The 21,610-nt window shown below is 38.9% G+C and overlaps 1 protein-coding gene across 1 annotated transcript in view; it reads left to right on the top strand.

Annotated features, from left to right (window-relative positions):
* Window positions 1-696: 696 nt before the first annotated feature.
* The window catches only part of kif3b (kinesin family member 3B), a 63,241-nt gene continuing 42,327 nt past the window's right edge, over window positions 697-21,610 (top strand). The window contains exons 1-3 of the mRNA XM_028811583.2: window positions 697-820; window positions 15,618-17,063; window positions 17,581-17,682. Coding sequence (XP_028667416.2) covers window positions 15,672-17,063; window positions 17,581-17,682 — 1,494 coding nt within the window. The 5' untranslated portion in view covers window positions 697-820; window positions 15,618-15,671. The remainder of the gene's footprint in view (window positions 821-15,617; window positions 17,064-17,580; window positions 17,683-21,610) is intronic.

Raw genomic sequence — 21,610 nt, forward strand, 5'->3', positions numbered from 1 at the left:
TTTAAGAACTGTAGACCACTTCATCGATGTTATAAAATAAATTAAAACTGCTACACACCTTGCATTCCACACCTAAGATGCAGTGCAAAATGTTTTTGAACCCAAGACTGACAGTAGCCGTTAATAAGCATTAGAAACAGCAATCAGTCATTATAACCAGCCAGTGTATTGTAGTTTGTAAGGCTGAAGGTCTTAATGCACAGGGCTGCTGGTGTAATTCCTTGTCATGTGACCCCGAACAGGTATTTTTTTTTTTTCTGACTGTGCTGTAACACTTCTAATTTATCCTTGTCTTTTCACGTTGGTAAAAAATCACACAAATGTATTATAATAATTTTAAAAGTGTTGCTCCAAAATTAACATTTCAATGCAAAAGGGATTCAGCTTATACTCATTTAGCAATTTTTGATTTAATTAAACATTGCATTAGAAATCCTCAACTAAACTCTATGGCAGATTTAGCGTTTGCAGTGTTTCGGAATTCTGAACAAACTCATGTTCTGAAGTTCATCCGATAAGGAATTTTGCTTCGAAAATACCATCGCAAGCAATGAAAAGCTACCGATAAATCAAATACTTGAACTTTTTGATTATTGGGCCCAGCCAGACAGCTTTCAGATCCTTCACTCTCCGCCTCGGCGCTCACTAAGCCACGCCCTCTTGCGCGCTCGGCTGTATTCGGCGATGTTCGGCTCCTCGTTGCTCCTCTTGTCGTTAGACGCTTCAGTTCGTTAGTCTCCAAGGAAGTGTCGCTCTTCCATCCGGGAAAGTGAAGACGCTGAGCAGTAATGGCTGGTTGCAGGGAGACCTTCTTTGGCAGGTAGCTTCCTCAGAAAACAAAATGTAGTAAATGTTTCGATGTGCAGCTTTCTAGAAAAGTCGTGGTTTCACACATTTCGGCGTATCTCCTGTTTCTGTTAAAGCACTGGCTGCTGGCGTGTGTTTTGCTCCATCATTAATGGACTGTTTTGTTGTTGCTAGGCCGTTCACAGTATTGCTCAAGGTATCGTTTTGATTCATTTTCTACCTCGTCGGGATTTTTTCTTTTGCGTGGGGCTGTATGCGTAAATTCCCCTGCCTTTTATCTTTATTTGGTTTCACTTTATTTAATTAGTGAAAGGCGGCTTTTTGTAACGAACGGATTTACATGACCTGAGTGTTGCTCTTCGGGAATTTACAATTTTATATGTTTATGGGGTGACATGTTTGAATGTGTAGGTATTGAGTTTTCTAAATCGGATGATTAATTTAAAAAGTCATATTAAGTCACAAAATGAGATTGTGGATACATTGGTAAAGTAGTCTTTCACGAAGCAGAAGTTACCTCCTTATTTTCACAGCACAATATTTGAGAACACATTCCTTGTGTTATATCGTGAAGCTAGAATCGAGGAAGAATTTAACAGGCTAGTCATTTTCGTGGACAATTTTAAAAATGTGGCCCAATGAGATTTTAATCCTTTGCAGTGATCCAGTAATTTCGTTCTGCCCAGTGCACCATATGTAAGAATGAACCCGGTTTGCCAGTGGGATTGTAAACTCCATCACTGTGGGGCCAGACTTCAGATTGCAGGCACAGCTTAATGTGGGAATTTCTCATCCCGTGAAGCTGTGTAAATGAAAGTGGCACAGTACCCACTAAATACCACAATCCCATGCATTAGATATGGGACTGTGCCATGTTTTTTTAACAAGTTTGACTAGTGTAGCCATGTTTGACCACAAGGCAAAACACACCCTCAGTTTAATGCATGTGTCCAATTTGTCCAAAATTTGAATGAATGTGGCATTTTAAAGTGTCGTCTGTGAAACATCGTATTTTACCCAGTATTGTAGATGTGGGTGTATGCCAGTTTTGGATGTGACTAGTATACCTGTGTATGTGACTAGTATACCTGTGTTGGGCTGGGCAAAACTCTCCTGTAGTTTAACACAGGAGCCCCCCTTGTCCAAAACTTGTGAAATTCAAAGTTACCCAAAATGACTGAACCTTTTATAATGCTTGTTAAATATCAGTTAGTCATGTGCTGTAGGTACAGGACTTTGCCAGGGATTTTCGAGTAGTGTATCCACAATGAGCCAGGCCAACATCAACTTCAGTTTAACGCATCAATCTCTAGTTGTGAACAACTGAAATTAAATCTGTCGATTGCTTGTTAAATGTAAAGGTTTTCCCTGGGAGTGTGCCAAATTTGCTACTGAATCTGAGTAATGTACTTCTCTTGATCAGGACAACACTTGCTGCAGTTTTAACAGTAAAGTTACAATGAAAATAAATGTGGCTCGATGCAAATTCAATGTAAGCATTGTTAAGTATAGTAGATTGTTCCATCATTCTTTTGCAGCTGATGTGTGAGTTCACCAAGTTTTCTAGTGGTTTTGACAAGAGTACTTGTTTTCTACATTTTGCCAACATTTTCCTTTATTGATGTTTTGAACCCATCTCTACCACATTTTGCAGTCTTTCCATTTTTGGTCAGTGTTTTGTTCCAAAATTTAGTTGGTGCCCACACCCCAGGTAGCACCAGGTATGCCACTAGTACATTGTAAACCATAAATACTAGAAATATCATCCCCATATTTTAGGATATAGAAGTTATTTGGTTGCATATAAGAGCAGCACAGTAGAAAACCATTTTAATCATCACTTTTAGAGTTGGAAATGGCAGCAGTGCATATCGTTGTGGTCAGTTCAGACATGCTGGAATTATACATTCATACTTTGTGGCTTCAGGATCACCTCCTTTGACATATTTTTATGGTATTATAAAATGTGAATGTATGACATTACATTTTTATTAGGTCACTTATGTTTTTGCAGTTTAAATGGTAAATATGCATTCACTGCAGATGTGTAGGAGGCAGATGTTTTATATTCCTAACTGCTGATTGTTAGTCTGATTTGGTGTTACTTACAGATTTCTTTAGCAGGTCGTGTGATTGTAACTTACAAACACTTTGTGGTGGTTTTAGTTGTATTTTTTCACTTGAGTACAACCCTCTTTCCAAAAATGTTGTGATGCTGTTTAAAACGTAAGTAAAAACAGAATAAGATGATTTGCAAATAAGTGTAAACCCTCTATTTCATTGAAAATATATCAAATGTCGAAACTGAGAAATTTGGTTTTTTTGAAAAATATATGCACATTTTGAATTTAATGCCAGCAATATGTTTCAAAAAAAGTTAGGACAGGATCAGGTTTACCACTGTATTGCATTACCTGTGTGGCAGCATATGTTGCTCCAAAAACTTTATATAGTGTTCAGCGTTAATGGTACCTTCCAAGATGTGAAACCTACCCATTTCATGTGTACTCATGCACCCCTATGCCGTCACTGATGCTGGCTTTGAACTGTTCGCTGATAATAATCTGGAAGGTTTCTCTTCTCTGTAGACTGCAGGATGTGGTGTCCATGATTTACAAAAAGAATTTCAGATTTTGATTTGTCAAACCACAGGACAGTTTTCCACTTCACCTCAGTTGACCTTACATGAGTTCAGGCCCAGAAAAGGTGGTGGTATTTCTGGATCACATTTATATATGGTGGTTTCTTTGTGGATACAGCAATGAACTGTGTTCACAGAAAGTGTTTTTCCAAAGTGTTCCTGAGCCCATGTAGTGACTTCCACTACAGAATCATGTCTGTTTTTAATGCAGAACGGCCTGGGTGCCCTCAGATGTCTCTGGATTCTTTGAATCTTTTAATGATATGATGTGCCGCAGATGGTGGAATCCCCAAATAGTTAGAATTTTACATTGAGAAACGTTATTATTAAATTGTTGCACTATTTGCCTGTGCAGTCTTTCACAGAGTGGTGAACCCCTCCGCATCTTTAGTTCTGCCTCTCTGGGATGCTCCTTTTATACCCATTAAAGTTACTGACCTGTTGCCAATTCATCTAATTAGTTGTGAGATTTTTCATTGTGTGTGGTTTTTTTTTTTTTTTTTTTGATTCTTGTACAGTGTTTTGTTGCTACATCCCAACTTTTTTGAAACTTGTAGGTGAAATCAAATTTAAAATGAGCATATCTCTCTATTATAAAAAAAAAAAAAAATCTTTGGGAGGGAGACGAGATGTGATCTTCTTGGAAGACCATTTGAAGTCCCGCAAGAGACACTTCAACTTGGGACAAGCAAAAAACACAGCTCGCCAGCAGATGATCCGACCGCTTCACCTTAGCGTGTATTCAGCCACCCTAACCCCCCAAATCCCCCCCCCCCCCCCCCTCCTTCACAACGCAAGCGGTAGATACACAAAGTGGCAAAAGGACAGCAAATGATCGGGCAGTGAGACAAGCAGAACAGGCAGCTCGCCAGCAGCAGAAAGACAGCAGATGATCCGACAGCATCTCTTTATCGTGCATTCAGCACCCCCTTCACAACGCGAGCAGCGTTATATGTTCTGCGAGAAAGAGATGTAACCATGCCCGGGGCTGGAAATAAAGTACAAGTATTGTTTTTACAAAAGTTTTAAAGTAAAAGTGAAAATAATGCGTATGTAACAATTTCCATGAAAATAACAATCTCTTTAAATTGTATATCCGGTAAACCAAACCCAGGGGTGGGCAAGCGAAGCGAGCGGGGGGATGGAGTCACATAGTTTTGCAAAAAAATAAAATTTCTCAGTTTCAACATATATTGTTCATGTTCTGTTTTTCAATTAAATATGGGTTGAATTGATTTGCAAATCATGGCATTCTGTTTTTATTTACATTTTACACAGTGTCCCAACATTTTTGAAGATGGTGTTGTATTTATTTTTTATAAATATAGGTGAGCTTTTTCTCTTGTCACAGTTATGGGTTTGTTTCACTCTATGGTGGTTATGTGCTTTCAATTGTAAAAGTAAGTAATGTTCCTCTTTGTTGGTATGTACTAGTTTGTGGATGGATTTTTAATGCATTTATCAATTCAAGTTTGGTCTAAAATACTGCTGATTTTGAACACTTACGAATGATTTGCATTTTGTTTTAGTCAGCCATTATGCTAAAAAGTGAATGCTTTTGACAAGTATGGAATACTTGTTATTATATTGCCTACAGTGAACTGTTGAGCTGTGGCTTCATTTAGGATTTTAATATTACAAGTTCCTTTTTGGTTCAGCAGAACAGTCTTGTGGTGTTCTTGATTTGAGAGTCGCAAAGACAGACTTTGAAAACCACAGGCACAATTTATATTTATCTTCATTTATTTTTCCACATATAAATGTTTTAATGTAAGCCTCTAATTGCTATATATGTCATAAGTGAAAGCACAAAACCACCAAAGAGTAAAACGACCCCATAACGACAAGCCAGCTTAGTTACTGATCACCCTAACATATGCATTTGAAGAGCTTCTGCTTCAGTTACAAATTTTCCTGCTCAGGTCATCTTTACTTAATACAGTGCACGTATGCCTCAAGATGCATGTACATGGTGAGGATCATTCAGTTCTTCAACTGGACTTCCACACCCTAGTTTTGATGTGTTTTTAACTCTAATCATCATGTCTCTGTCCACAGTATATTGAAGTTTTTCATATCAGATCATGATGTCACAAGGCCTCAGTGGACACAGATCAGCTATGATATTAAAACCACCTGTCTGATATTGCGTAAGTCCCCCTTGTGCTGTCAGAACAGCTCTGACCCTTTGAGGCATGGACTCCGCAAGACCTCTGAAGGTGTCAGGTGGTATCTGGTACCAAGACATTAGCAGTAGATCCTTTAAATTCTGTAAGTTACGAGGTAGTGCCTCAGTGGATCAGAATTGTTTTTCCAGCATATCCTGCAGATGTTCAAATGGATTGAGATCCATATTCCTCAAACCATTCCTGAAAACATTTTGCAGTGCAGCAGGGTACATTATTCTTCTGAAATAGGCCACTGCCATTAGAGAATATTATTGCCATGAAAGGGTGTATGTAGTCTGCAACAATCTTTAGGTAGGTGGTGTGAGTTAAAGTAACAGGCACATGAATGCCAGGACCCAAGGTTTTCCAGCCGAATATTGCCCAGTGCATCACATTACCTCCACCTCCTCTCCTTCTTCCAAAGGTAAACGTTGCACATGCACAAGGCTGTCCATGTGATCTAAATGAAAATGTTTCATCGGACCAGCCTACCTTCTTTCATTGCTCAATGGTCTGACTCTCACCTGCCCATTGTTGATGCTTTTGGCTGTGGACAGGGGTAAGTACTGTCAATCCCCGAAATTCACGGGGGTTACATTCCTAGAGCACCCGCATATTGTGTGAGCGCGATTTTTGGATGTGGTAAAAAAAAATGCCTATTTTTATAGTTTAAACCCTAACTATGCCCCCAAAACACTTTAATTTCGTTTCAAAAACAGTTAATACATTACCCTAAAAAAAGAATGCAAAGGTAAACCCATATACTGTACAGTACTGTACAGCTGTGTCTCCTGCAGTGCTAGAATGTAAAATACCGATGTCATCCCTATATGTACTGTAATTCATGCAATTGGTATGCGCTGTCGTTTTCCTTGGTATAAGTAGGGTAAATACAGTAATTTAATAAAAATACAGTAAAATATATGGGTACTCGCCAATAATGAATGATATTGATTGATGATGATGAATTAGCTGTGCAGTACGATGAAGGTATGTAATGAAGATAATGACTGCACAGCAAAGCAGAGGATTTACAGCTCTTTGGGTGGTGCCTCTTCTTCAGGAGGAGTCCTATCTTTTGACGGGTCGTCTTCTGGTGGGGTTTCGTGCTGGCTTTTTCAGACTTCACGGGGGTCGACTGTATTGGCACTCTGAATGGTGTGCAGTCCCAAATACAGCATCCTGTGATGCACTTTGTGTTTGACCACTTCTCTTATGGCCTACATTGTTTTTCAGTAATTTGTGCTACAATAGCTCTTTTGTTGGAGTTGATAAAACAGGCAAGCCTTCGCTCCTCATTGTGCATCACTGAGCCTTTGGCATCCATAACCTTGTCTGTTTCACCAATTGTCCTTCCTTGGACCACATTTATTAGTTACTAATCACTGCATACCAGGAGAACCTCTCAGGACCACAGTGTGGCTTTTGTCAAAGTTGCTCAGATCCTTGTGCTTGCCCGTTTTTCCTGTTTTGTCAACACTTCACTTTTAAAAACCAACTGGTCACTTGCTACTTAATATATCCCATCACTTGACAGGTGCCACTGTAAGAGAATAATCGATGTTATCCACTTCACCTGCCATTGGTTTTTAATATTGTGGCTGATCAGTGTATATGTGCAATGTTATGTTTTCCATTTGCCAGGGCTACAACAGAAATGTGACATCAAGGAATATCACTAGTAATTTTGTATATTTGATGTTTAGGTATGGATTCATTAAGATAAGAACCAGTGTATCACCTGATTTTAGTTGTAGTGAAACATACTTTTTATGCTTTCGTCCAAGTGCTCTGATGAAAAACTTTGGTATCTTTTCCTTGATTCTTTGCTTAACTTTTTTTTTTCTCTTTTTTAATGATCACTCCTATCACTTTATTTTTTTATGTGAATTTCCCCTTGGGATTAATAAAGTCTGTCTATCTCTCTATCGCTTTGTGAATCTTGTCATTTTACCTATCTTACTATGGAAACAAAGCAAAAGTCAATCACTTTTAGTAGGGAGTTTTAAATCTTGTTTATAAAGAAAGGCTTGCAGAAGGCTGTAGCTTTAGGTATACTTGGGGAAATGTACCAGAAACAGTTACCTTGAGTTCAGTGTTAGATACTATATGTTAAATTTAAAAAGGGTTACTTACAACTCATTTTTGCTATTAGTAATAAAAATCAGGTTTTTAATTTTTATTTTCTGTGGATCTGAAGAAAGAGCATGCTATTCATTACTTTTCAGTCATTATAGCCCTGTTGTAATTTGAGTAGTTCTTTATCATTAAACATTGAATCAACATTTCCTGGTTAGGATGGGAACCTCCTGAGCTGGACAAAATAAACCTCTCTGTTTTTAGAATTGGTCCCCAGTTTGGCTTGGGAAATTCTCTGGTGCTCCTAGTTGCAAGTAGAAGTATAATCCTTCCAGGTCTTAACTTAGTCAACTGTGCCTGATAATACTAGTACATGTCCAGGTCACCCCTAGTCTTTTGATAGATAAGAAGTTCAAATTGGAGGCATGTCCTCTAAATTGCATTGCATGCCGTTATCTCGCAGATTCTGAGCCTAACAACCCTACACAGAAAGGTAATTTCAGTCACTTATACCCTTTTTCTGTCACTAGCCATACCTCTTAACCATATGTGAGTACAAGGGATGTACACTGACCAGTAACTCGAAAGCACTTTCAGTTAACTTGGTTTCATGGTCTGGTAAAGCCTTTGCAGAAATGCTGCTACTGCACTGGTTTGTTGATGAGTGTCATACTCCTCTCTATCCTCATGTGTGAACTCTTCCACTTGAGGTAACTGTTCATCCCCTATCTGTAGAAATCTACTTCTGTGGAGGATGATGGCTTCATGCTAAGATTCATCCTGACTGTATCATGCTTGGATGCAAACCTGTGCAGTGCATGCCAGCAATTCCATTCAGATGAGAAGGTAACATTACATTGTTAGACCTGCTTAATCTAATTCAGATTTGATTGGGCACAGTGTATCTTGGCAGCACTGATCTGGGTGCCCATTCCATTGTAGCGCCCACTTTCTCACACACCTCTACACACAGGGCGAGATTATAGTTGTTAGTTTGGAGATGTGGTCAGAAAATCCATGCAAACACAGGTTGTCCTTGTGGTGGCTGCGCAATCTAGGAGTGTTTTTCAAATTGAGTAAGCTAGATCTGTGAAGCAACAACACTACTAAATTGACCAGTGAAAATAACTCTCAACTTCCCACCCTCTTCAAGCCTTAGCAACACCTTAAAATTCTCTGAAAACCTTAAATAGGAAAGGAGACGTGAAACAACCTTAGTGTAATGTCATGGCCATGCTAAACAGAATTGATTTAATTGTGAACATACAAAAGCAACTGCAGCTCCACAGATGTAGAGAACAAATGACATGCAGCAATGGCTTCAAAGCATTATACTTGTGGAAAGTGCTGCAAAAGATACTACAGAGTTCAAAGCACAATGGATATTCCAGAACAGAATCCACATTGTTAATCGAAGATTTGAGGTTCACTTATCGAATGAAGTCTCTTCCAGTATTCCAGCATAACCTCTTCCATTGCCCCACAAACTCCACAATATCCAATATTTTCAGTATTTCTGGTCAGTTCTCATCCAGTCCATCAGCTTTGCCACTGTGGAGCTTTTCACTCACTGTAGCAACCTCAGGCATAGAAATGGGGCCAACCCCATTCCAGCAGAGTGTATTCACTGTAGTGTTGGATTGGTACTAAATTTTGACTTCAGTGTTTATCAGTTTTGAGACCCCAGTATTGGTACCAAAATGTGAAGCAAATAATTGATAACTCCCCCTATATCCATCTCACGGCTGCTTTGTTTCCAAGTCTGCAAACAAATGCACCTTCCTACTCCACCGAGTTCCGCAAATCTTTGAGGACTGGGGTTACAGAGCTCCCACTTGGACTCTCCAGCACATTTATATAACTATAATATATATATTCAAAGAGCTTGGTGTGTAATACATGGAAGAGCCAGGGGTACAGGGATTTATTTTCAGTACTGAAATGTACAAAATGCTGGTACTGTAGCATTTTAAAAGTTGGAATTTTCAATAATTTTTCAGTACTGGCATACCACGCTACCATAATCCACTGAGTGGAAAGTGCTCCTTCTACATCTTGACATTATCTCCAGGTGTTGTCAGAATTTTTCTACCCTTGTGGAGATCAGCCTAGGCAGCATCTGTATTACCCTTCCTGAGTAAACAGATGATTTCCTGAAACCTCTTAAAAGCTGTCTGAAAGTCATTTTCAGTTGCCTGCCAGTGCATCTAAGTCAGATCTAGAGTCTGCTAAAACTGCACGCAAGGCCTTTTTCTTCAACTTGGCAACTCCATAAGCTGCTGGAGTCCACCAGTGTATCATAGGGTTACCACCATGACAGGAATGAAAAACCTCAGGGCCCGAGTTTTGTTTTTAACAAAGGGGAGGAATTTCCAATTAAGGTAACAACAGATGCAGGGGATTTTTATAGTCTTATTTTATTAAGGAAGTACTATCTGATTTATCTCACTGTCTACACCTACCAAATGTATTGACTTAACCATTCAGTAATTTAAAAACACTGCACATACTGCTTAAATTAAACAAAAAAATAAAAATCCAAACTATATATCCATGCTACATAAATTCAGAATACTTAATTGATATTAATTTAAACAATGTAAAAATATGCTTTGTCACAACAGTGTACTCAAATTAGTTGTTTTTTTTTTTAAAAACGCTTTGTGAGATATGTGACAGTTACAATTCTAAAATTTATATTTGCATCAGTACATGTGAGGAACATTAGTCAGTTGAAAATACTTACAGAAATGACATTTACTGATGCTTTAGTTTTCCAGATATCTCCTGTAATTTTTACTTTGGTTCTCACTTGAAAGCTGCGTTTGTAAAAATACAATTTCAATGAACGTTGAATCCATTATTTCAGGATTGCCATGAAAGTGATTGGACATTTGCATAATGCTTATGCCTTTGGGCTCATCCAGAATTAGCCACTGAACTGGTCTGGCTTTAGCTACAGTAATGTACTTATAATCAGAAATTTACTATCATTGTCCACAGGCAATATATTGATATATTAAGCATTCATTCTTCCAGCAAAGTACCATGAATGTGATTATGTACAACCTACTTAAATAATAACACAAGCACATTTTGTCCATGCTTGTTTTAAATTATAACTGTCCCTTCACTACCCAGCATGCTGTTCATTTTTCTAAATTTTTGCTGTTGCTGTAATACAGGTAAAATCCTGTTACAATGAATATCATTACAATTAAATTTTCATTACAACGAAGTATTTTTATGGTCCCGACTGTTTCCCCATATGACGCGAGTCTATAGAAATCACGTTACTACAAAGTACATTCAGCAGATACTTTCATAACAACGAGGTGCCCAATGGACCTTGAAATGCCTGAATGAATCATCCACAGAGCAGTTTTTTCTGTGGTCGCAGCTCAGTTGTGCACAATGATCCCTAAACAGAAACATTGTTAAAAAAGAAAAAACAAATTCTTTCTTCGAACTTGCTCATACCGTTTTTTTTGCTGTTTTTGTTCTCTGTGGTTTTCAGTGATACCTTTTGCTTATTGCTTGTCAACATTTGAAAAACATCCATTGGAATTTAACTCATTGTCACCCTCCTATAGAAACGGCAGACACGAAAAAACGATAACGGTTCATATTAGAAAAAAAACTAAATTTTTGCAGCTCTCGATTGCGGCAAAAAGAAAAAAGACGTTGCCAGTGAATTCGGAATTTCACCATCAACACTGTCAACTTTCTTGAAAGACCGAGCAAAAAAAATCAGAAAAATCTCTGGTTGCAAATGTATGCAAACTGCTGCATTTGAAGACGTTGTAAAAGCAGTTTTTATATGGTTAACTGATGCTCGTTCAAGAAACATTCCTATTAATGCGGCACTCGTTCAAGAAAATGTGAGGTTTCTAAACTCTATTGGGACCTCCCCCAACTGGACAACATGCCAAAGAGTGTCCCAAAGTGCGATCACCACATCTGTGGAAGACTGTTTATCCATTGCCGGGGCAACAGCAGGCTCACCGCACTGGGGCGACTTGCTGCCAAAGCAAACAGAAAAGATCTCGATGGGTGATGCAAGGAACATTGTAAATGCAGGGAACAGTATTACTTGGCCACTAGCCTGGCCACAACCCTGCCTGACTGCTGTGTCTGTGTATAGGAGAGTGGCAGATCACACTACAATAAATAACTGTGCTATTCCTGTTCCACGCTGAATAAAGATGGTTTTACTAAAGTACTGAGACTCGGCCTCGTGTTTTGGGGTGTAAGACTGGGACTTGTAGTGCAACCACAATCTTTTAGGATTCGCTACTGTGGTGCCTCACTGCACTGCTGTGAGCCTGCTGTTGCCCTGCCCTGGCAATGGACAAACAATCTTACCCAGGCATTGCAATCACGCTTTGAGATGTACTTCAGTGTTACGTTCCCATTGGGGGGGAACCCAAAAGAGTTCAGAAACCTCACAATATGAAGAAGAAAAGGAAAATTTGGCTTCTGATTAATAACTGTGGTGCCCACAACATGCTTCCACATTTAGATAATGTTCGCATTGAATTCCTCCCACCTAATTGCACAGCAGTGCTTCAGCCGTTGGGTTTGGGCATCATTCGCACCCTGAAAGTGTATGATCGCAAGGAAATGCTAAGAAAAGTTCTCGTCAGCGTATCTTGTAGACAGGAGAAGATTAAAATTAACACGAAAGAAGCTATTGAAATGATTGCAGACGCCTGGATGCAAGTTAGAGAAACCACTATAGCTACAAATACAGAATCTCATTACAACAAAATTTTCATTACAATGAAATATTTTTTTAGGTTCCTGGCACTTAGTTGTAATGGAATTTTACCTGTACTTTGAGCAGTATTTTATTAGCCTTTGTAGTCTCTTTGCAGTGTTTGTTTCAGATGCATCTAATTATCTGTTTAAACTATAATGCTTGGGATATTTTAATTTCAGTTTTATTATGTTAGATTCTAAACTTGTATATTAAAGTAAGAGTTTTTCAGGTGATCTTCAAAACCATGTACATCATGCCCAATTAAAATAAAATAAACAAATTGAAAACCTTTCAAAAAATTTGCTGAAAAAAATCAAAATGATGAGATTTTAAAATGTGACTAATTGGAGAGGACATTCATCGCTCAACAGTGTCTAAGGTCACTTGGAAGCTACTGCAAATGTGTGGTGTAAATTTAGTCTTGTGGTCAGACATGGTTAAAGTGGAACATTTTGACATGAACATTATGTGGTATGTATGTTGTAAATCTGATTCTGAACATCAGCTAGGTAACACCATTCTATCATAATATAGTGGTAGCATCATGTAGTTGGAGTGCCTTTCAGTAGACAGGACTGGCAGTCTGATCAAGTTTGGTGGGAGATGAATGCTGTACAGTACACCCAGATTTTGGAGAGGAACCTGAACTCATCTACTAGAAGGCTTAAACTGGGAGGAAGTTTGCCTTTCTGTAAGACAGTGACCCAAAGCACATAGACATGTCGACAGTGGAGTGGCTTAAAATGAAGAGAATTGATGTCCTTCAGTGGCCCAGTAAGAGTCCTGATCCTAACCCCATCAAATATTTATAGAGAAATCTAAAACTTGCTGTCCATTGCCACTCCTCAACTAACCTGGAACAGCTTGAACAAATGTTTAACAAAATTTTTGAAAGTTAATTTTGTGAAAATTACATTTTTAATAGTTTATATTTTCTTTTTTTGTGGGCAGCATTGTGATAAAAGCACTGTGCCATTGTGTGCTTTTGCCATGAGAAGTAATGGTCAGTTGCAATATTGTATAAAATATTGACACGTTTAAACAAAATCAACTTCAGCAGTGATGGTCATGGATATTGTACTAAACTTGGAACATTCTGTACCTTATGTTCGGAGGCCTATCCAGTAGTACTGATACTGATTCTACTTCTCCTAATATGCATTACAATCCTATATCATTCAGTTACTTGTATACTTTATGTATGTGAAAAAGACAAAATAATTGCGAGGTCTTGATCAAGATAATTTCTACAGTATAATTAGAGAAATTTTTCCAAGGTTCCATTTTGACTAAGGCACTGGAGCCTTCCTTCGATTAACTGGCAGGCTGCAATATGTGTTTGTTAGCAGTCACAACTCATTTACATTCCCTGTTGCACAAGGTGTTTCTCAGGGCCATATTGCTTTTATTATTTACTATTCACGTTACCTGTCAAAGACAGATAGTAGAATAATTTATTTGTATGTGTACCTTTAGTGTCTATACTTCGTTTTCGCCCGTGTCTGAACTTCTCTTCACCTGCACTTTCTCTCTTCATTGTGTTCCCATAAAGCCTGCTACTCGGACTCCATGTTATTTTCAAGGTACCTTCCTCTGCTCCTGTACCATTTTATACTTGCATCTTAGGAGGCATCTCTCACTTTCACTCTGTGTTCCTCTTATGCTGTTTTGCTTCCTTGTGTGCCTAACACTTGCACTACCTCTTTCAATCATGTTGCCAAAGCTAAACTGACCAATCATATTACTCTAAGGTACAGAACACAAAGACATTAGCATTTTTATAATATAGTTGATCTTCTCCCTTTGGGTGATGATATTAAACAATATGGTCTGGGATTTAATTTCTGTGTGTATGACACTTGGATATATCTGCACACTTGAGCCTACCTCTGGTTTCCCACCAAACTCTGGTTAAGTGCATTGGACACACTGACTCTTGGTTGTGCTACATAACTATTTAAAAATTAATGGAGACAAGCCAAAGATGTTGCTTATTGACTCTTCTTAAACCCATTGCCAAGTTTAGATTTAATTGCATCATTTCGTCTTTCTCAGAAATTAGGAACTTAGAGGTTGTTTTAGATTCTAATCTGTCATTTGAGCCCCACTTTGATAATGTTAATTAGATCTGCTTTCATTCAACTAACAAACATCTCGCAATTTAGACCTCCTATCATTGATCATGCCACTAAAACACTTCTTTGGGCTTTTGTCACCTCTAGGCTTGATTTTTGCAATGCTCTATATCTATCTTGGTGCTTCAAGCAAAGCCTGAAATTCTAACAAACGCTAAACCTTGGGAATTTATTACCATTTTACGGATTTCCTTGCTCTGCCTACCTGTTAAATATTGGATCTCTTATAACATTGTTTTGCTAACATATAAAGTTCTTCATGGCAATGGTGCTATCTATATTTTGAACAGGTTACAACACTACACACCCTGACGCAATTGAAGGTCATCTAATATGAAATTTCTTTTTGCCCTGTACACTAACTGTAAGTCACTGGGTGATCAAGTTCTTAGTTTTGCAACTCCCAGATTATGGAACTCCCTGCCTATTTATCTTAGAATATCTTCTCCAATTGTATTTAATTTTGACTGTCTTATTTATGTGTTTTATTTTTTCTATGTTTTTGTTTTAATTTATTTATGTACAGTGTCCTTGAGTGTCATGAAAGGTGCTTAAAAACAACATGTAATATCATTGTTATTATTAATTAAATATAAGACTGTTATGTGCAGGGAAGCTTTGATATCTCCCAGGTTATTAACCTTAGTTTCTGTTGTTGGCTGAATTTTTTTCTTTGTGAAGTTTGCTTGTTCATCCTGTGTCATTGTATTAGCAGTAAGAGATTCAATTTGTTCGGTTTGTGAGGTTAAATTGAGGTTAGGTTTGAGTCTTTAAGTAGACCACGTGTGAGTGTTTTATGTTGAGTTACCTGCCCAGAATTAGTTTCTGTGGTCATATAAAGTTGTAAACAGGTTTGCAGAATAGAGTCTTGAGCCTTTTTCTAAGTCAGTGTTCAGAAGAGTTCAATTGTTGCTTTAATTTAGTTTAATGAAGAAATTTAAACCCAAGGCTGCTGTTTGGCTATTTCAGTAGTGAGTAATTTGAAAAAGGTTGTCTTTTGATGTTTTTTGTTTTTTCTCCCATAGGCTTTAAAAACAGTTTAAATTGCAGCAAACCAGGTCAGCACAACCAGCTGCAAAATGTCAAAGTTGAAGAGCTCAGAATCCGTGAAGGTGGTAGTCAGGTGCCGGCCTATGAATGAGAAGGAGATTGCTGCCAGCTTCGAAAGAGTAGTCTCTGTGGATGTGAAACTGGGTCAGGTTTCTGTGAAGAATACTCGTGGTGCACCTAGTGAACTACCAAAGACTTTTACATTTGATTCAGTGTATGACTGGAATTCAAAGCAATTTGAACTTTATGATGAAACATTCAGGCCTCTTGTTGATTCTGTTCTTCAAGGATTCAATGGTACTATATTTGCTTATGGCCAAACAGGAACAGGCAAAACATATACAATGGAAGGAGTGCGTAGTGACCCAGAACGAAGAGGTGTTATACCAAATTCCTTTGAACATATATTTACACATATTTCCAGGTCCCAGAATCAGCAGTATCTTGTACGAGCATCATATTTGGAAATTTACCAAGAAGAAATTAGAGACTTGCTTTCAAAAGATCAGTCAAAAAGATTGGAGTTAAAGGAAAGGCCAGATACTGGTGTTTATGTAAAAGACTTATCCTCTTTTGTTACAAAAAGTGTTAAAGAGATAGAGCATGTTATGAATGTTGGCAATCAAAACCGCTCTGTGGGAGCTACCAACATGAATGAGCATAGTTCACGATCTCATGCTATTTTTGTCATCACCATTGAGTGCAGTGAATTGGGACTTGATGGAGAAAATCATATAAGAGTGGGAAAGTTGAACTTGGTGGATCTTGCTGGCAGTGAACGTCAAGCTAAAACAGGAGCTCAAGGAGAAAGACTGAAAGAAGCTACCAAGATCAATTTATCACTTTCTGCTTTAGGAAATGTTATCTCTGCACTGGTTGATGGTAAGAGCACTCATGTGCCTTATCGTGATTCTAAACTTACCCGACTACTTCAGGATTCATTAGGAGGCAATGCAAAAACAGTCATGGTGGCCAACATTGGTCCAGCTTCTTACAACATTGAGGAGACTCTAACAACCTTGCGCTATGCAAACAGAGCTAAAAATATCAAAAATAAACCTAGAGTAAATGAAGATCCAAAGGATGCTCTTCTTCGGGAATTCCAAGAAGAGATTGCTCGGCTGAAAGCCCAGCTAGAAAGGCGTTCAGGAAAAAGAAGGAAAAAAGCTCGGAGGAAGCATGTAGGTGAAGGTGGAGAGGAGCTTGATGAAGATGAGGATGAGGATGATGTAGATGACAAAGATGACTCTGACTACTGGAGGGAACAACAAGACAAACTGGAAAAAGAGAAGAAGGCAATTTTAGAAGACCACAGCCTAGTAGCAGATGAGAAACAAAAACTTCTCAAAGAAAAAGAGAGAAAAATGGAAGACTTGAAAAGAGAACGAGAAGCCAGTGAGATGTTGGCAGCTAAAGTAAAGGTATAATGATGGCTTTTATTTGAGTTAAATTTTCTTAAATTATTATTGACTTTACTAAACTACCTTTGCGTAAGGCTTGTTTTATGTCCTTAAAAGAAGAGTGTATTTCTGTTAGCAGCAACAAATTCTAATTTTAGGTTTGTAACTACAATTGTAAGTAAGTATTTTCAATGCAATGTTCAAACACAATTACCAAAATATGTGAAGTTTGGATACTTATCAAAAACATAGACGTTAGTGCATTACCAAGAACTGTGTACTGTATATGTAGATTATTCATGTAGAGGCTGTATGTATAAACAGTATCAAAATGAATACATTTGTTTTTCTCTATTTACACAAATTACCACTTACATCTAAATGCCATGAATTATATTCAGATAGTCATCTTCCCAAAATGTATGCTTTATACTATAAATGCATTGTTTTTCTTTTCAACATCATAGTTTTAGACTAGTAATTATCATATTTTTTTTAACAACAATAATGAATAAAGTAATTTGCGCTTTTCCCTCAGGCTATGGAAAGTAAGCTGCTTGTTGGAGGTAAAAATATTGTTGATCATACAAATGAACAACAGAAAATACTGGAGCAAAAACGACATGAAATTGCAGAGCAGGTGAGTTTCCAAAGCTATGAAATCCGCTATGTAAAATGATCTTTAAGTATCACACAGACATCAGGCTTTCTTTGTTTCTTCATTTTTATGCACATCTAAACCTAATTCATTGTTTGAGGGGTGCTTATTTTAGGTAGCACAGCAATGCGTTTGAGAGGTTCATCTTTGTTGGATTTGTAATGTTAAGCTGTGGACCATAGGGTTAAATGAAGTAAAAATGTGTTTTTGTCCCAAACGTTATGGAGGGCAATATACGTCACATGTCACAACAAATTCCTTTATAAATGTCAAACCATCTTGGAACTGTTTGCTCGAACATGCGTTTTTATCCACTTCCCGTCACCACCTGCCAGTAACTATATATAGCTTAAAAATGCTTTTTTTAATATTCTTGCTCTAATCACTAAGAGTAACATCTGTACCACATACCATGAAAGAACACAGAAACCAAAACTCAATGTGAACTCAAAAGTATTACTGACTAAAGTAGAGAACCTTAAAAATATTCATTTTCATGGTCTCTCTAAGGGAGTCACAAATAAAAGAATAAACAAGAGTGGCAGCAAGTGACGGCAGCTGAGTGGAGAGAGCAATAACAATGGGCCATCATGCAGTGCCCAGACTGCGGCCAGTAGACATCAGGCTGTATTGCAGAACTATGAGATAGTAAAAACATTTTTAATGAACCAGGTTGGACACCACATTTTGCCATGTTGCAATACATAAAAGCCTCTTACATTCGAAATACAGCATCCAAATGTCTTTGCCATTGCATTGATGTCCTGATGAAGAGAGACCATGTGCTCATTTAGGCCTCTCGCATGATTACAGAGGAAGTCCAGGTTTCTGCGATATGTTGTTCAGTGCTGCATAAACCATCACAATAGTGGAAATCCTTTGTGAGACTGTACATGTCAAGTCCAGACACCACCATCTATCTTTTATTGAATTAATGGTCCGTTCTATCATTGATCATGTGAACGACTTTCATTATATCTCCTTTCTTGTGGTGTAATGTTCTAAGCTTAATTGCAATGCTATCTAATAAAGTCTGCTTCCCAAACTACTGTTTGGGGGGAAAAAATGAATTGTGGGATTAACCTGGCCCAAACATGTACCATTAGTCAGACACATTTGAGTATCATGTATTAGTTATACATTAGTTGAATAAAGGTGCTGTTGATTTACAAAATCAAATTCATTCTGTTATGGTACCTTTATCACAATGTGTGTAGAGTTAGTTACACTGATTACATTAGAAAAAGCAGCCATCTTTGCAAAATGCCTTTTGATCTCGCCATGTTTGAAATTGGACGTATCTGGTTAGCAGCTTAATTATACCATCCCATACAAATGTTATCAGCTTAGGGATGACTGTGAGATTCCTGACTCGCTGCCAGTTCTTACAGAATAGCCCCCATGGCCAAATACTGTATGGTTGTTAAAATCTGTAATGAAACAGGGTTCATATGATATATGCATTATGGTCTGTGATGTGGGTTCCATTTCAGCACACAACTCTAAGAGAACATATATAGAAAGTCTAAATCAGCTTATAAACCACCCATCATCATTAGCCAAAAAATTATCATGATCCCTGGAACGCGCTCCTTATGTAGCCTGACTGTCCAAAAGAGCTAACTCTGCTGTTGCTAGTTATGTTGTACAACACACAGCACACCCTTTTCATAGACGCAATATACACACTACACAGTAAGGCAGTTTACATTATTCCTATACATTGCATGTTGTTATGCAACACTAAAGATAGATACTTTATTAATCCCAAGGGGAAATTCACATACTCCAGCAGCAGCATACTGATAAAGACAATATTAAATTAAAGAGTGATAACAATGCAGGTATACAGACAGATGATATCTTTGTATAATGTTAACGTTTACCCCCCTGGGTGGATTTGAAGAGTCTTATAGTGTGGAGGAGGAACGATCTCCTCAGTCTGTCAATGGAGCAGGACAGTGACAGCAGTCTGTCACTGAAGCTGCTCCTATGTCTGGATATGATACTGTTTAGTGGATGAAGTGGATTCTCCATGATTGACAGGTGCCTGCTCAGTGCCCGTCGCTCTGCCACGGATGTCAAACTGTCCAGCTCCATGCCTACAATAGAGCCTGCCTTCCTCACCAATTTGTCCAGGCGTGAGGCGTCTCTCTTCTTTATGCTGCCTCCCTAGCACACCACCGCATAGAAGAGGGCGCTCGCCACAACCGTCTGGTAGAACATCTGCAGCATCTTATTGAAGATTTTAAAGACGCCAGCCTTCTAAGGAAGTATAGTCGGCTCTGTCCTTTCTTACACAGAGCATCAGTATTGGCAGTCCAGTCCAATTTATCATCCAGCTGCACTCCCAGGTATTTATAGGTCTGCACCCTCTGCACACAATTACCGCTGATAATCACGGGGTCCATGAGGGGCCTGGGCCTCCTAAAATCAGCAAAACCAAGGAGCTGGTGGTGGGTGTTCAGTTGTAGGTGGTTTGAGTCGCACCATTTAACAAAGTCCTTGATTAGGTTCCTGTACTCCTCCTCCTCCCCATTCCTGATGCAGCCCACGATAGTAGTGTCGTCAGTGTACTTTTGCACGTGGCAGGACTCCGAGTTGTATTGGAAGTCCGATGTATATAGGCTGAACAGGACCGGAGAAAGTACAGTCCCCTACGGTGCTCTCTTGTGTTGCTGACCACAATGTCAGACCTGCAGTTCCCGAGGCGCACATACTGAGGTCTGTCTTTAAGATAGTCCATGATCCATGCCACCAGGTATGAATCTACTCCCATCTCTGTCAGCTTGACCCTAAGGAGCAGAGGTTGGATGGAGTTGAAGGCACTAGAGAAGTCCAGAAACATAATTCTTACAGCACCACTGCCTCTGTCCAAGTGGGAGAGGGATCGGTGTAGCATATAGATGATGGCATTGTCCGCTCTCACCTTCTCCTGGTATGCGAACTGCAGAGGGTCGAGGGCGTGGCGGACCTGTGGCCTCAGGTGGTGAAACAGAAGCCGCTCCATGGTCTTCATCACATGTGACGTCAGAGCGACAGGCCGAAAGTCATTCAGCTCACCTGGACATGATACTTTTGGGTCTGGGGTGATGCAAGATGTTTTCCAAAGCCTCAGGACTCTCCCCTGTTCCAGGCTCAGGTTGAAGATGCGCTGTAGAGGACTCCCCAGCTCCAACGCCCAAGCCTTCAGCAGTCGTGGCTATACTCCATCTAGACCCGCTGCTTTGCTGGCACAAAGTCTCCTCGGCTGTCTGCTTACCTGGGCTGCTGTAATTGTGGGTTGGGGTAAACTCTCACCTATGCTGGTATCAGCAGAAGGATGGGTGGAGGGTGCAGTACTCCAAGGTGAGAGTGGGTTAGGGTGGTCAAACCTGTTAAGTTATTCATCTGGTTTGCTCTCTCCACGTCTCTCTTGATGGAGGCACCCCGCTTCGAGCTGCAGCCGGTGATGATCTTCATCCCATCCCACCCCACACTTCCTTCATGCTGTTATTCTGCAACTTTTGCTCCAGCTTTCTCCTGTACTGCTCCTTCGCCGCCCTGAGCTGGACTTGGAGTTCCTTCTGCAAGCGCTTGAGCTCATGCTGATCATCGCCTTTAAAAGCCCTAAAGAAAGCTGTATTGAAAGAACATGTTGGTTAACTGTGATATCATTAAAGAAAATCAAAATATGACTTAACGTGTCATTTAAATGAGCAATGAAATTAGCTATTCTGTTCACTTCATTGTCCTATGCCTGGAATTGCTACAATTCCAACACCAAAAATGTCTCCGTAGAACTTATGGGTGGTCTAATTTTGCCATAATGATAAACCAATTTTTACAGGTTCATGTTTTACAAATCCCAACATTTGTGTCTGAGTATACGCACATTTTTCACATGAGACTCCAGAAGTTTTTCTTCTTA

The sequence above is a fragment of the Erpetoichthys calabaricus genome, chromosome 10 (genome assembly GCF_900747795.2).
Source record: "Erpetoichthys calabaricus chromosome 10, fErpCal1.3, whole genome shotgun sequence".
Classification (NCBI taxonomy): Eukaryota; Metazoa; Chordata; class Cladistia; order Polypteriformes; family Polypteridae; genus Erpetoichthys; species Erpetoichthys calabaricus.